The 13,524-nt window shown below is 37.1% G+C and overlaps 2 protein-coding genes and 1 pseudogene across 2 annotated transcripts; all 3 read left to right on the plus strand.

The window, feature by feature from the left end:
* LOC110412660 (5'-AMP-activated protein kinase beta-2 subunit protein) lies at positions 1 to 3,281 on the plus strand. The gene is made up of 4 exons (XM_021423253.1): positions 1 to 42; positions 284 to 411; positions 2,380 to 2,475; positions 2,550 to 3,281. The coding sequence occupies exons 3-4, from the start codon at positions 2,449 to 2,451 to the stop codon at positions 2,874 to 2,876; spliced, it is 354 nt and encodes a 117-aa protein (XP_021278928.1). The 5' UTR covers positions 1 to 42; positions 284 to 411; positions 2,380 to 2,448; the 3' UTR covers positions 2,877 to 3,281.
* Positions 3,282 to 6,254: 2,973 nt separating this feature from the next.
* On the plus strand, positions 6,255 to 8,354 carry LOC110412077 (high-affinity nitrate transporter 2.1-like). The gene is made up of 3 exons (XM_021422510.1): positions 6,255 to 7,119; positions 7,217 to 7,332; positions 7,429 to 8,354. Exons 1-3 carry the CDS (start codon positions 6,310 to 6,312, stop codon positions 8,093 to 8,095), a joined length of 1,593 nt encoding a protein of 530 aa, XP_021278185.1. The 5' UTR covers positions 6,255 to 6,309; the 3' UTR covers positions 8,096 to 8,354.
* Positions 8,355 to 10,448: 2,094 nt separating this feature from the next.
* On the plus strand, positions 10,449 to 12,170 carry LOC110412078 (high-affinity nitrate transporter 2.1-like; annotated as a pseudogene).
* The last annotated feature ends 1,354 nt before the right edge of the window (positions 12,171 to 13,524 follow it).

Genomic DNA, 13,524 nt, shown 5'->3' on the forward strand with positions numbered 1-13,524 from the left:
TTTTTTCCGTTTCTTCTGAAAATTTTTTCTCTTATGCTCAGGGTAAGCCACACTCTTTCTATATATTTTATTTCTTTCTTCCTCTTTTCTCACCCTGGTTGCTTTGTATTTCTTATTTCTTGAAATCCCATCTTGGGATTTTTTTTAAAAATTATATTGAGCCGAATTTTATTTCTTATAGGTTTTCAGTGAATTTTAGGGGTTTAAATTGTTGGGAAATTTTTTGTTTTGCTAGTTTTTTTTAATGTGCTGCATTTGATTTAATCTGGGTTTGATTTTGCAGGCAAGCTTGGTGAGAGTGAAGAATTATTCAGTTATTTTACTGGTAAAGTTTGGTTTTTTAAGGAGAGACGTGGTATTCAGAAGCTGGGGTTTTGGTGATTGAAGGGGATTGGGCCACCATCAAATCGGGTCAGTCTCTTGTTGACTGTTATTTGACAAATTTATTTTCTGTAAACAATTTTTTTTCTTCTTTTTTAGCCTTCTGTGGAATTTTACCTTGTGTCTGTTGTTTCTTTTATTGCTTTAATTGAGCTGAATTCTTTGGGTTCGAATAAGATATGTGGATTATGATATGACAAGCTTTGCATTGTATGCTTTGAAGAGATTTATGTTTTCATTGTTATGGTCGCTGCTGTTATAAAGATTCGATATTGCTATGAATTCTAGGGGTATTTGGTTGGAGAATGGCCCTAAGAGTGCCTGTGTAGGAGCTTGTTTATGAGTTGCTCAGAATTGTTGCTTCACAGAATTGTGGGGATATTGTTGCCCAACATGCTATGAAATTGAATAGGACAATTTCAATAGATTATATAAACAGGACCTTATTAGTCCCACTTTGGGGTTTTGTTTGATTCAACAGCCTCAACAGACGCCTCTGATAATGAAACCTTAAGTACAGTCCTATTATTTTGCTGTACAAAGTTGGTAATGTGGCTGTGATCCTCACTTAATGCCAAAAGATATCTCTCTTGTTACATAGAAATAAAACCAGGATTTATTCAAATCTGTTTAATTTATCAGAGAGCTCTTCCATCAGAAAACATTTTTTTCTAACATTTTAACATAAGACCAAATTTTATTGCTTGCATAAAAAATCTTTGAAAGGTTATGAATTTTTTTGTGCCACTTTATTGATGATTCCAACTTAGAAGCCTCAAAGACAAATCTTTTCTGGATAAAGACTGGGCATCAATGAACAGACAAGGATATGCCAGTTTAAAGTGAAGGCATTTTGTTTCACAGGTTACCCTGTAAAATGCATTTGAATGTCATACATTTTTAATAAATAAGAAGATTCATCTGTGTGATTGTTATCCTTGTTATGTTGCCTGTGGGCAATCAAAAGATGTTTTTACTCATACTCTCTGAATGATTCTTCTTTGTATTTCTCAGACAACTTAAGCTACTTTGCTTGTTCTTGATGCTTAAGTTGAATGGCTTTTGCTCATGCTAGTGATAAAGGCTCTTCTGATTATAATAACTATACCATCACATATGGTTCCTCCATCCTCCCCCTCCTTATTAGGAAGTGGGACATAGTCTAAGCTTTTTATCACATTTCTGCTGGTCTTAATGAACTGTGCCTTGTTTTTGTTTTTCCATTTTCGTAGCATCTGTTTTCCCACTTTATCCTGTAGTCATCTGAGTTCACATGCTCCATTCACTTACAAGGTGGCCCAGCTGCCTTTTGGTGTCATTTGCACTTCATATGTACAGTAGGGCATTTTTTTTAGTGTTCTGATTGCTGTCTAGTTTAATTGATGATCTGCATTTTCAGGCTGGCTTGACTACTAATATTTATTTTTCATGAAGAATGAAACCAAAGCTAAGTGGTGCTCGAAGAATATTGGATTCTCAGACTTAGATGTGAAGACTTCTTTGAGAATCCATCAATGAGAATTGTGCACTATTCATGTGCTCTTCTCAAATGAAGACTTTGGGACTACTTTTTGGATCTGAGTCTGTGGGGCTAAAACACAAATAAGTTAGATGTTTCTCCGCTCCACGATAATCAAACATGCTAGTAGCGACTGTAGATTATTTGCATTTTGCATACTGAACTCTTTTGGAGACGGAATGTGTTTTCTAGCCTTGTGGGAAGCAATTCAACACTGCAGATGAGCTTAAAGCCTCATCTTATCATTCTTGACTGCAAAGAAATGGGGTCTAGTTGGTCTGTGGCAAACTTTCATTTGGATGATAATGTTTTAGTACTGCACATTCTAGTTTGAATAAGGCTTTCGTGAATTCTGTTTTCATTGCTTTTTTTATTTGTAACATCACAAGTGTTTGTATTTTTCTTTAATTGTTAATTTACTTGTTCATGCTGCTTGCTTAAACTTTGAAATGCTTACAGAATAAATTGCTTTGTTTCAGGCTTACTTGTGTTATAATTTTGCTTTGTTTATGATTTAGCCCTGTTGGCCGCTTGTGTCACTTATCAGTATGAACAACCAATTCAGTGAAGATCAAGTAAGTCATGGAATATTGGTTATTATTTGGATCATTGAAATTTTCATAGTTTAAACATGCAGTCTTTTGTGCAGGATGAAGCAACTGTTATGGGGTTTGAAGTACCAAAATCACCTGATTCAAGTTATAATAATGTGTACCCTGGAAATGAAGATGATGCACGTGACCCACCAGTTGTCCCTGCACACCTGCATCGTACCTTGCTTAGCTACCCCGCGAGCATGAATGCTTCTGGGAATCTTCCTTTGCCAGAAAATGTGATTCTAAATCATCTTTACATTGAAAACCGAGAGGCACCAAGATCTGTAGTGGCACTTGGGTTCACTCACCGCTTCCGTTCGAAGTATGTTACTGTTGTGCTGTACAAACCAGTTCCAAGGAGGGGTAGTCCCAGTACTTAAAACATATGAATAGAGAATATACCTTCAATTTGGGTTGGTTGGTTTGCCCTTGTGAGGGAATTAGTTTCAATAGACTCAAATACGGAATTAGCAGAAATGATATTTATTGGTTTCACAACAGCTGATGACTTAGGGGGTTGCTAATTGAACCCGAAAGTTAACATTTGACTTGAAATATCAGTTATGTTATGAGGGGTAGAGTTGCTATACATATAAAGCTTTCTCGTTATTCTTTTTAATCAGTATTTGTGGCATCGTGAGCTTGTTTACTTCCTAGGTGCTGTATACCAAACTTAGAGCTCTTGTATTTGTTGGCATCGGATCATTTCATTTTGATGGGCATGCCTGGCATCAGGTAGCTTTATGTTATGTTTAATTACATAGAGAAGACTTTTGTGTTGCTAACCCCCCAATCATCCAAAAACCAGCTATCCACCTATGTTGATTGAAACAGGTTCTTTGCCAACTACCATCTAGCTTGTCTTCATTGGGCAACTCCTTTCTCTATTCTGAGATTGCTCAAAATATATGAACTCTGTTTGTTTATTAGGTGATATATGCAAAGAATTAGTTGGGTGCATGAATTCTTAGAAATATTTCAAACAAATGTACTTTGCGTACGGTCGGTACTTATCTTCCTAGAGCAAACGAAAGCGTTCAAACAATGGTTTGTTTTATTCATATATTTTAAGAATGTGCATTAGTCAATGTTATCCCTGCCTGGTAATATACAATTCATAGTTCATGCTTTCTGGCCCCTCAAGATAATGTTGAGCTGGTTTGTTGCATTCTTGGCTTGGCTACCTAACTTGATGAAATTACCACTTAATTGTTTTTAATGCTTAGTTGGCTGTAGCCAAGCAATCCCATTTTCCAAATTTGCTCTACTTTAATGAGGCATATCTCCTATTCCCATTTTTTATTCGAGTTTAAATTACATGTTGAGAGATAATTCTTGTCTTTTGAAATTTTTTTTGAATTACATTCGTAAATTATATGAGTAAATTATAAATCTCATATGAATTTACGTGCCCTTTTCAAGATTGGTTTTAGTACCACGTTTTGCACAAATTAAGTAATATATTAGCCTTAATCAAATTGTAATTAAAACTTAATTTTAGTCAAAAAGAGCTTCATCTATTTTAAATCCTTCCATGACTCAACTCCCAGTGTGTATATATATAAGAGTTGACAAAAAAGAAAATAGGAAATTTTTTGTTTTTAAGAGTGAACTGCTGCACATTTTTTTCCTATAAAAGCTGGCAATCTTTATCCATTTCCAACTAAGCAATCTGATCAGTTAAACATCTTATATAATGGACCTTTCTCCTCTATCTTATACTGATAAGCAATGATCAGCAAAGGTTCTTATAATGAAAGTATTTTCTTTTCTTTTAAGATGCTCGAATCTTTTTATTGTGGCGTTATATATTCATCTATTGTCAATTGATTTTAAATTAAATATTTGTTTTAAAAATTTAACAATATATTCAAATTCAACTTCAGCCTTTAAAAAACAAAAATTGCAAACAAATCCCAAGTCATTTCCATGATATCAAGCTCTTAAACAATGCAAGAAAAGTTTTGCAACCAAAGTTGCTTCTCCAGCTAATTCATCTCCAACAAATCCCAGCATGAAACCAAGTCATGTGGTTCATATATTCTTCTAAAAATAGTACTTTCCATAAGGAAAACTCTCAGAGCCTGTGAAAGGGTAAGGATGAGCTATATCATATCATTTCTGTCTTCATCGAAGAATTGGTAAGCAAAATTACGAGGAGAAAAGAAAGCTCCAGTCGTCGACCTTATGCATTAAAGAAAAAGATGTACCATTTGACCTAAGCAGAAGTATGAAATTGTAGGCCATTTTTTTTAATATATCAAGTAGCAAACGTGACATGTTACCCTTAATGGGAAATGGTTTGAATTGGAAGATTGCAATTGAAAAGGCTTTTTTATTCCCAAAATTATTTGCTGCCAGGGTTTGAGCTTTTGCCAAGCTAAGGTCTGCTCAGCTAGTGCTGGACATATCCTTTCTGCATTATTTTTTAATTAAGCATTATCGCCCCTGTTTCAAGAATTTAAGTGCGTAACTACTTTGTTAATGTTTATCCATTAAGATATTTAAAAATAATAACAAATTAACTTATTATTAAATGAACATATATACCGTCAACTTGTGAAGTTTATAAACTCTACTGTTGATATAGAGAGAGTGAAGAATTTTCATATTGTGAAAAACTATTGTATAATGATGAATATCAAATGCAATTTTTTCGATATATGCAACCGATTATTTATTCATGATATATGTGATCTAAGGAAATATAAAGGTCAGACACAAAGGCAGCAAAGATTTACCCAACGTGGAGATGAGGTAAGCATGCATGCACACTTCCACTTGTTCCAGGAAACAGCTTTGGGGCTGCTATTAGAATTTGGCAAAGCTGATCTACTGCAATACATATCAGCGGAATGATTGAAAATAAACAAAAGACACAAAAGGAATTTCGCATGGCTAGAATTAGGTCAAGTTGTATAAACCAACATTAAAATTATTAGCAATTTAATCTTCGCAGATTGACCTTGGAGGGTTCAAACCTACGGCCCATGTGTTCAAAACTTCTGAAAGTAAGGCCTGGTGGACTATTTTCCAATTGTAATTTTTTTTTGAAAGATTGGAGTTTCATTGCAAAGGAGGATGGAAAAATCCCCTTCAAAAATTTTTCAATTGTAATTAATAAGATGCCAAGGATCATGTACTTTCTTTGTTGCTCCTTTGTTTGTGTTTGGCAGGAACTCGAAGTTCAGTAGATGTAATTGACTGATCATTTGAAGATACTCTAGCTTTAACTCCTTACATGTTGCAAAGAAACGTTCATTAATCAAGGCTATACTTTTCCTAGTTTATTAGGTTAAACATTGGCAGCACGACCACAAAACTTTCTTCAATATTTCTTAATTAATTCTGTCCATACTTGGCCCTCGAGTCTGTAGCACTCTACCTCTTCCAGGGCAAATGTTAATGCCCTGCAATGCCCTTAATCTCTGGAGGACATGGAGTCGTAAACATCCCATTAAGAATTTGGAAAATGATAATGATCGTTGATTAGTGCTGATAATCTGAGGTTAGTGTGATAATTAAACAGCTAGTGGGCCCTTTCTACGGAGTCTATTGATCCTTTGGGATATACGACGAGACTTATTCCTGTTCACAGCCAGATGCGGCGAAGTGCATTCTTTTTCATTACTTTTTATATTTTCTTGACTGTTGGGAATCTCCATTAGCTCTTTAAACAGCTCTCACAATGTCAACGGGAATCCTATATAAATACCGGGCAACTTTCCTTTAGTCTAAACAACAGTTGGATACTTTTTCCAATTTCTTTAGAGCGGAAAAAGGAGCAAGCTTCAGAAAAAGAAAGGTAGAAACATGGGTGACATTGAGGGATCCCCAGGAAGCTCCATGCACGGAGTCACTGGAAGGGAACCAACTTTTGCCTTATCAGTTGCATCACCAATGGTCCCAACTGATACAACAGCTAACTTTGACCTGCCTGTGGATTCTGAGCACAAAGCCAAGGTTTTCAAGCTTTTCTCTTTTGCTAACCCCCACATGAGAACCTTTCACTTATCCTGGATCTCTTTCTTCACTTGCTTCGTCTCTACCTTTGCTGCCGCACCCCTTGTTCCCATCATCCGTGACAACCTCAATTTAACGAAACAAGATATTGGGAATGCTGGGGTTGCTTCTGTTTCTGGAAGTATATTCTCAAGGCTTGCAATGGGTGCTGTTTGCGACCTTTTGGGGCCCCGTTATGGCTGCGCATTTTTGATCATGTTGTCAGCTCCAACTGTCTTTTGCATGCCATTTGTTGCAGATGCTGGAGGTTACATCGCTGTCCGGTTTATGATCGGATTCTCCCTTGCTACGTTCGTGTCTTGCCAGTACTGGATGAGCACAATGTTTAACAGCAAGATTATCGGTCTTGTCAATGGAACTGCAGCCGGATGGGGAAACATGGGAGGAGGTGCTACTCAACTTTTGATGCCCTTAGTTTATGACATTATTCGACGAGCTGGATCAACTCCATTCACTGCCTGGAGAATTGCTTTCTTCATCCCTGGATCGCTTCATGTCATCATGGGGATCATGGTCTTAACCCTTGGCCAGGACTTGCCTGATGGGAACCTTAGTACTCTACAAAAGAAGGGTGATGTTGCCAAAGATAAATTCAGCAAGGTAAGTGATCAAATATACTTTTTGATTTCCCTCTTAGCGACCAAAGCAAATTACCATGATGTCAATTCTTTACTAACAAAAGGTATTATTGTTTCAGGTGCTATGGTATGCCGTTACAAATTACAGGACCTGGATCTTTGTCCTTCTCTATGGCTACTCCATGGGAGTTGAATTGTCAACAGATAATGTCATTGCTGAATATTTCTATGACAGGTGAGTTTGCCTAATTGCAAATAGTTAAACGAAAACCTATCTTTATTTTTTTCTTAAAGAAAACGAACAAACAATAAATTCTACTGTAATCAACAGGTTCGATCTCAAACTCCACACAGCTGGAATAATTGCTGCTATTTTTGGTATGGCAAACATTGTTGCTCGCCCCTTTGGTGGTTTCGCTTCTGATAGAGCAGCCCGTTTGTTTGGCATGAGAGGCAGGCTATGGGTCCTATGGATCCTGCAAACCTTAGGAGGTCTCTTCTGTATCTGGCTTGGCCGTGCCAACACACTTCCTATTGCTATCTTGGCAATGATCCTCTTCTCCGTTGGAGCTCAAGCAGCGTGCGGAGCTACTTTTGGCATTATTCCATTCATATCACGACGATCTTTGGGAATCATTTCGGGTCTAACAGGGGCAGGTGGGAACTTCGGGTCCGGATTGACACAGCTAATTTTCTTCTCAACCTCAAGATTTTCCACAGCAGCAGGTCTTTCATGGATGGGAGTCATGATTGTGGCTTGCACTCTTCCTGTGACTCTGGTGCATTTCCCACAATGGGGTAGCATGTTCCTTCCACCTTCGAAAGATGTAACAAAATCCTCTGAAGAACATTACTACTCCTCAGAGTACAACGAGGACGAAAAGAATAAGGGCATGCACTCAGCAAGTCTCAAGTTTGCCGAGAACAGCCGGTCAGAGCGTGGCAGGCGTGTGGCCTCAGCACCAACGCCGCCAGATACAACACCATCCCATGTTTAGTCCATCAAAAGGCAAGATCACAAAATAATAGCGTGTCTTGTTGAATAATGACAAGGTTGGTGCTCTCTCTTATGTCTGTATCTTCCTCTTTTCTTCCTTTTCATCTTCCCTTGAGAAACCTTCTTGTTCACTTTTAAGGTTAAGCTTAGTTGTTGAAGTGCAACCTGGATGTTATAATATCCATAAACAGGATTTTCAGATTCATGTTGGTAATTAAGAAAAGAATCAAAACTGGGCATTGTTTATTGATGTCCATACTGAATCATCCATGTAGATCTCAATATATACTGGATCAGGCTTCATCCTGGGATGGAATGACCCATTGCATGGCAGCTTGTGATTCGATTGGAATTGGAAATTTTTAATATTTATGCCCTGAAGGATCTCAATCACTAGCTGGGATTTAAGGGAAAAGTTGACTTGTCTTTGATTGTAAGACACAACTAGTATTAAATCCAAGTATACATAAGCAAAACAAACTGAAAATAGAATACATTTTCAGTACTTTATTTGGCACATTACATCAGCAGAAGAATACATTATCTCTGTTAAGATTTGGTGCAGAAGCCATCCCTTCATCTTTGGAATTAGGTACGACAGTCCCTGGCCGCATTCTGATGTCTCAGCTCCCAAAAGTTCAAAACCCTGGTTGCCACTTGGGAGACCTGAGAGATTTTTAGAACATTATATTATTCAAAGTATACATTGAATAATGGGTTTTGCCTTTTTGTAGATATTGCAACTTGTTTTGTTGTCCATCTTTGGAAGTAAATGATGATCACATCTCCAACTTTTTCATTTATTTTTATTTTAATGCAAGATCCTTGAAAATCAATGGTAAGGGTAGAATTAATTAAGTGTCATGCTGTATCTCCTTGAGTTATACTAATCTTGTACCATGGTTTACATAGAGTTAACTGATGATTTATCTGACAAATCCTTACATCATAAACTGATGACTCAACCATTTTGAGATTAGCCATAAAAAGAGATTGAAAACCACCATTTACTGCACCCAAATTCCAAGTTCTTTGGACGGTAAATAATATTTTGAAATGATTGCGTGTGTGTGTGTGTGAGAGAGAGAGAGAGAGGGGCTGAGATAGAATAAGTAATTTTATATATTGTACAGAAAAGGAAATAAAGATAGAATACGATTCAACAAAGCTGACAGTCACGAAGGAGAGAAACAATATGCAAGAAGGTGGTACTAGAATTATTAGTTAGTCTTAACTCTTTCCAAATTTTTTAATTTCTTTTACTTACTAGGCATGTATTTCTAAAAGCAAATTAACTGGTATGCAGCATCATCCAATGATGAGAATATTTCTGAATTGATGTCCGTAGTCATAGACAAAGAGACAACCTGCTTTCTTGAGAATCTTAACTACTAGTTATCATTGGCTTTGTTACAACAGCATTCAAAAACTCAATGCATATCAGAAGTTATGAAAAGAAATTCAGAGTTGGATCAAACTGTTTCAACGACAAAGCAAGTTATATGTTCATAGTCTTTCCATTCTAAGGAACTGACTATTCCCTCAGATTCTGAATACCGATTAATGATGTAAATTTCTTAGATTTACATTTTCATTTCTAACTTACCTGCATATCTGTGCTTGCTACCCTTACTTTCCAGGTTACCCCTAAGATTAGTTGTGCATAAATATCAGAAAACCAGCTTTTTATATATCAACAGGTGATTTCAGAATTGATATGAACGGTATTGCACCCTTCTAGTTCAAGTCATGGCCCTCAGTTTGTTCCAAAGACGTCTTGGTTTCAAAAAATGTCTCCTGCTGCTATAATAACTTATATGGTCCTTTCATATAAATCAAATGGCAATGAGGATAGTCAAATTCCTCCACCAATTTAGATATTATCAGGCAATGCATATGTTATTACCTTGCCTTGTGTCCTTATTTTGGACCACAGATTGATAGTCAAACATGCTTATAATAAAAATACTTTTCAAAAAAAAAAATGCTTATAATGACCATCTAACAACAGCAGGGTAGTGGGAACGCTGTTTCATTAGAAAAATCATAAAATTAAGGTTGGTCTTAGTAGTTTACAAGTTTGACTGGCCTTGATGAAAGGGCAAAATGATCCTTTGGGATCTACGATGAGGCCCTCCCCGCACCAAGCTCATGTCTAGCTGGATAAGGGGTGAGGGGTTTCTTTTGTTTATTCAAATATCAAGTATCACAGTGGCTAGGAATCTCCACTGGCTCCCTCGGGGTTTTGACAATGTCAATCGACCAACTCCATCATAAATACTATAGTTCTGATCTCTTGTTACACAACACAAACACTTCCTATCACAAACCAGTCTCTTTCAAGAGACACAGAAATGGGTGATATTGAAGGTTCATCCGGAAGATCCATGCATGGAGTGACTGGCAGGGAACCAGTTCTAGCCTTCTCAGTTGCTTCACCAATCGTCCCAACTGATACAACAGCAAAGTTTGATTTACCTGTAGCTTCAGAGCATAGGGCAAAAGTGTTCAAGCTTTTCTCTTTTGCCAATCCTCACATGAGAACCTTTCACTTATCTTGGATCTCCTTCTTCACTTGCTTTATCTCCACGTTTGCTGCTGGACCCCTTGTTCCTATAATTCGTGACAATTTGAACTAAAAGAAACAGGACATCGGTAACGCTGGGGTTGCTTCTGTTTCTGGCAGTATATTTTCTAGGCTTGTAATGGGTGCAGTTTGTGACCTACTGAGGCCTCGTTACAGATGCGCGTTTTTGATTATGTTATCAGCTCCAACTGTCTTCTGCATGTCATTTGTTTCAGATGCAGGAGGTTACATTGCTGTCCGGTTTATGATTGGATTCTCGCTTGCTACATTTTTCTCTTACCGGTATTGGATGAGCTCGACGTTTAACAGCAAGATTATTGGCCTTGTCAATGGAACTGCAGCAGGATGGGTTAACATGGGAGGTGGTGCCACTCAACTTCTGATGCCCTTAGTTTATGACATTACTCGACAAGCTGGAGCTACGCCATTCACTGCCTAGAGAATTGCTTTCTTCATACCAGGGTGGTTTCACGTCATCATGGGCATCTTGGTCCTTTAGTATGCTGCAGAAGAAGGGTGATGTTGCAAAAGATAAATTCTCCAAGCTAAGTTTCTTTAGACACTTTAATTTTATCTTTCTCATAAAGCTGAAAGATCTGATATGTCAATTCTTTACTAAAAATAATGCCCAAACATTATTCAGGTGATGTGGTACGCCATCACAAATTACCGGACCTGGATCTTTGTCCTCCTCTATGGTCATTAAATGACTTTGATGACTAATTAATGCCGACTACTTCTATGATAGGTGAGTTTCTCTCTTGCATTAATTAGTCATCAAAGTCATTGAACCTCTGCTAACATAAACAGGAGTGTCCAGAAACAAAACATAATTTTCTATTGTAACCACAAGTTTGATCTTAAACTCAGCACTGCGGGAACAATCGCTGCTACCTTGGGAATGGAAAATCTTCTTGCTCGTCCCTTTGGTGGATTTGCTTCAGATAGAGAAGCTCGATATTTTGGCATGAGGGGCAGGCTGTGGGTCTTGTGGATCCTCCAAACCTTAGGAGGTGTTCTCCTTCAAAGGATGTAATAAAAGGTACTGAGGAGCACTGCTATGGTTCTGAATGGAACGAGGAGGAGAAGCAGAAAGGGTTGCATCAGGGAAGTCTCAAGTTTGCAGAGAACAGTCGGTCCGAACGCGGCAGGAAGGTTGCCTCAGCTCCTACTCCACCAAATTCCACACCAGTCCACGTTTAGGCGTTGTCTAAGATTAAAGTCATGTAATTTGGATTTCAGAATACGATCAGTTCTTTACCTTCATGATGAATTAGAATCTCACTGTATCCATGAGAATGATTCTAGGTTCAGTTGTTAATGACGAATCTCCAGCACATGGAATAATTCAAGCCTAGTATCTCCATGGAAAACAGATACTTTGTGATCATTATTTTACTATTTTCAGCTCCAATACTGGTTGACTCCTGTAGATTAATGAATGGTATATATAGTTGTCAAACTTCAACTTAGCTAAGAACGATCCGGAAATGGCATTATCAGATTGGGTGGACATTGTAAGTTTGATTTAATATTAAGGGAATCGTTAATTATTTTCCTGAGATTCAGGAGAAGTTGACTTAACCTTGCCAAATCAAGATAGATCCAAACAAAAATCAATAAAATAAAGCGTTGCTTAGTTTTTCTCTTTCCAGAGGGTTTCTTGGGCCTTAGCATCACTTAACCAAAGCAATTCTACCTCGGCCTATCAGACTCATTGGATAGCCTCAGATCCAACTTCTTCCACTGCCAGGCTCAACATCAGGTCCTGGTCTAGTCTAGGCACTAGAACATACATCTCCTGGCCTCAGCATGGTCAAGGTAAAGGTTAGGTGATAAGCCCACAATCCCTGTCTCAGATCAGTCCAACCTATCTATTTCTTTTTGTTGCCTTGCAAAAGTTCTCACCCTAATCTATGTTGCTCCAACCTCTTATTTTTCTTAAAAGTAGGTATATGTTCCATGTATCTAAATCATTGATTTGGACATCTAATTGTGGGATATGATCCCTTCAATACAAAAATAAACTTTAGAAGAACTGAATATCCTTGTTTTGGATGCATTTTCCATGTTTGACTTTAGAACTTGAGATAAAAGCAATTAAAGGTATTCATAATCCGGGTCGGGTTAAATTCAGCTTACTCGAATCCCTTCATTTTAAATTCATTTAAATTAAAAAAAAATCTTATTCAAAATCTGATTCAAATCGAGTCATACCTATAAGCTTAGCAGACTGCTTGACCCGTGGATAGATCTAGAAGCAACATAGTTTGTTATCATTTTTCCATTGTTGTCTTTGGAAATTTGTAGGAAGCCTAACAAAGGGTGCCATGTTTGTTATACCTTTACATTAGATTATGAGAAAACAAGGTTATAGGAAGAAACAAGAGAAGGCTACTTGGTGTCATGAACTCCAAAACTTGAGTACATGCATATCAAAATAAGTAAAAGGATTAAATTCTGTCTTGTTTATAAACTTGGATAAATTCTGAGGTATTGCCAAATCTAATCCTAGCTGTCAAAAAAGAAAGGTGAAGATAAAACACAGCCAGTCAAGCCTTACAAAGATTTCAATATGATGAAGAAGGATAAATCAAAATAGATCAAGGAGATCCATGTCATAATGACGTTGGTCAAGAATCCATGGTAACAACTTGCCACGTGAAAATATGAGGATGAATATAGTAGAAGTTAAAATTGTTTCAACTTGGCCATGTTTAATTAATGATGAGAAAAGATTTTTTTAATTAAGTAAAATATTATTATTATTATTATTATAATTACAAAACCCATCAAATGTTTATGATTTATTTTTTTATATAATCGAAAAGGGAGAATTTGAA

Source organism: Theobroma umbraticum, unplaced genomic scaffold, assembly GCF_002168275.2.
Source record: "Theobroma umbraticum cultivar Fairchild unplaced genomic scaffold, ASM216827v3 scaffold_95.0, whole genome shotgun sequence".
NCBI classification, from domain to species: Eukaryota; Viridiplantae; Streptophyta; class Magnoliopsida; order Malvales; family Malvaceae; genus Theobroma; species Theobroma umbraticum.

Coding starts and splice junctions, on each gene's coding strand:
- LOC110412660 (XM_021423253.1), top strand. CDS start 2,449: ATGAACAACCAATTCAGTGAAGATCAA. Junction 2,476..2,549: donor ACCAATTCAGTGAAGATCAA/GTAAGTCATGGA, acceptor TCTTTTGTGCAG/GATGAAGCAACTGTTATGGG.
- LOC110412077 (XM_021422510.1), top strand. CDS start 6,310: ATGGGTGACATTGAGGGATCCCCAGGAAGCTCCATGCACGGAGTCACT. Junction 7,120..7,216: donor CCAAAGATAAATTCAGCAAG/GTAAGTGATCAA, acceptor TTATTGTTTCAG/GTGCTATGGTATGCCGTTAC. Junction 7,333..7,428: donor GCTGAATATTTCTATGACAG/GTGAGTTTGCCT, acceptor TGTAATCAACAG/GTTCGATCTCAAACTCCACA.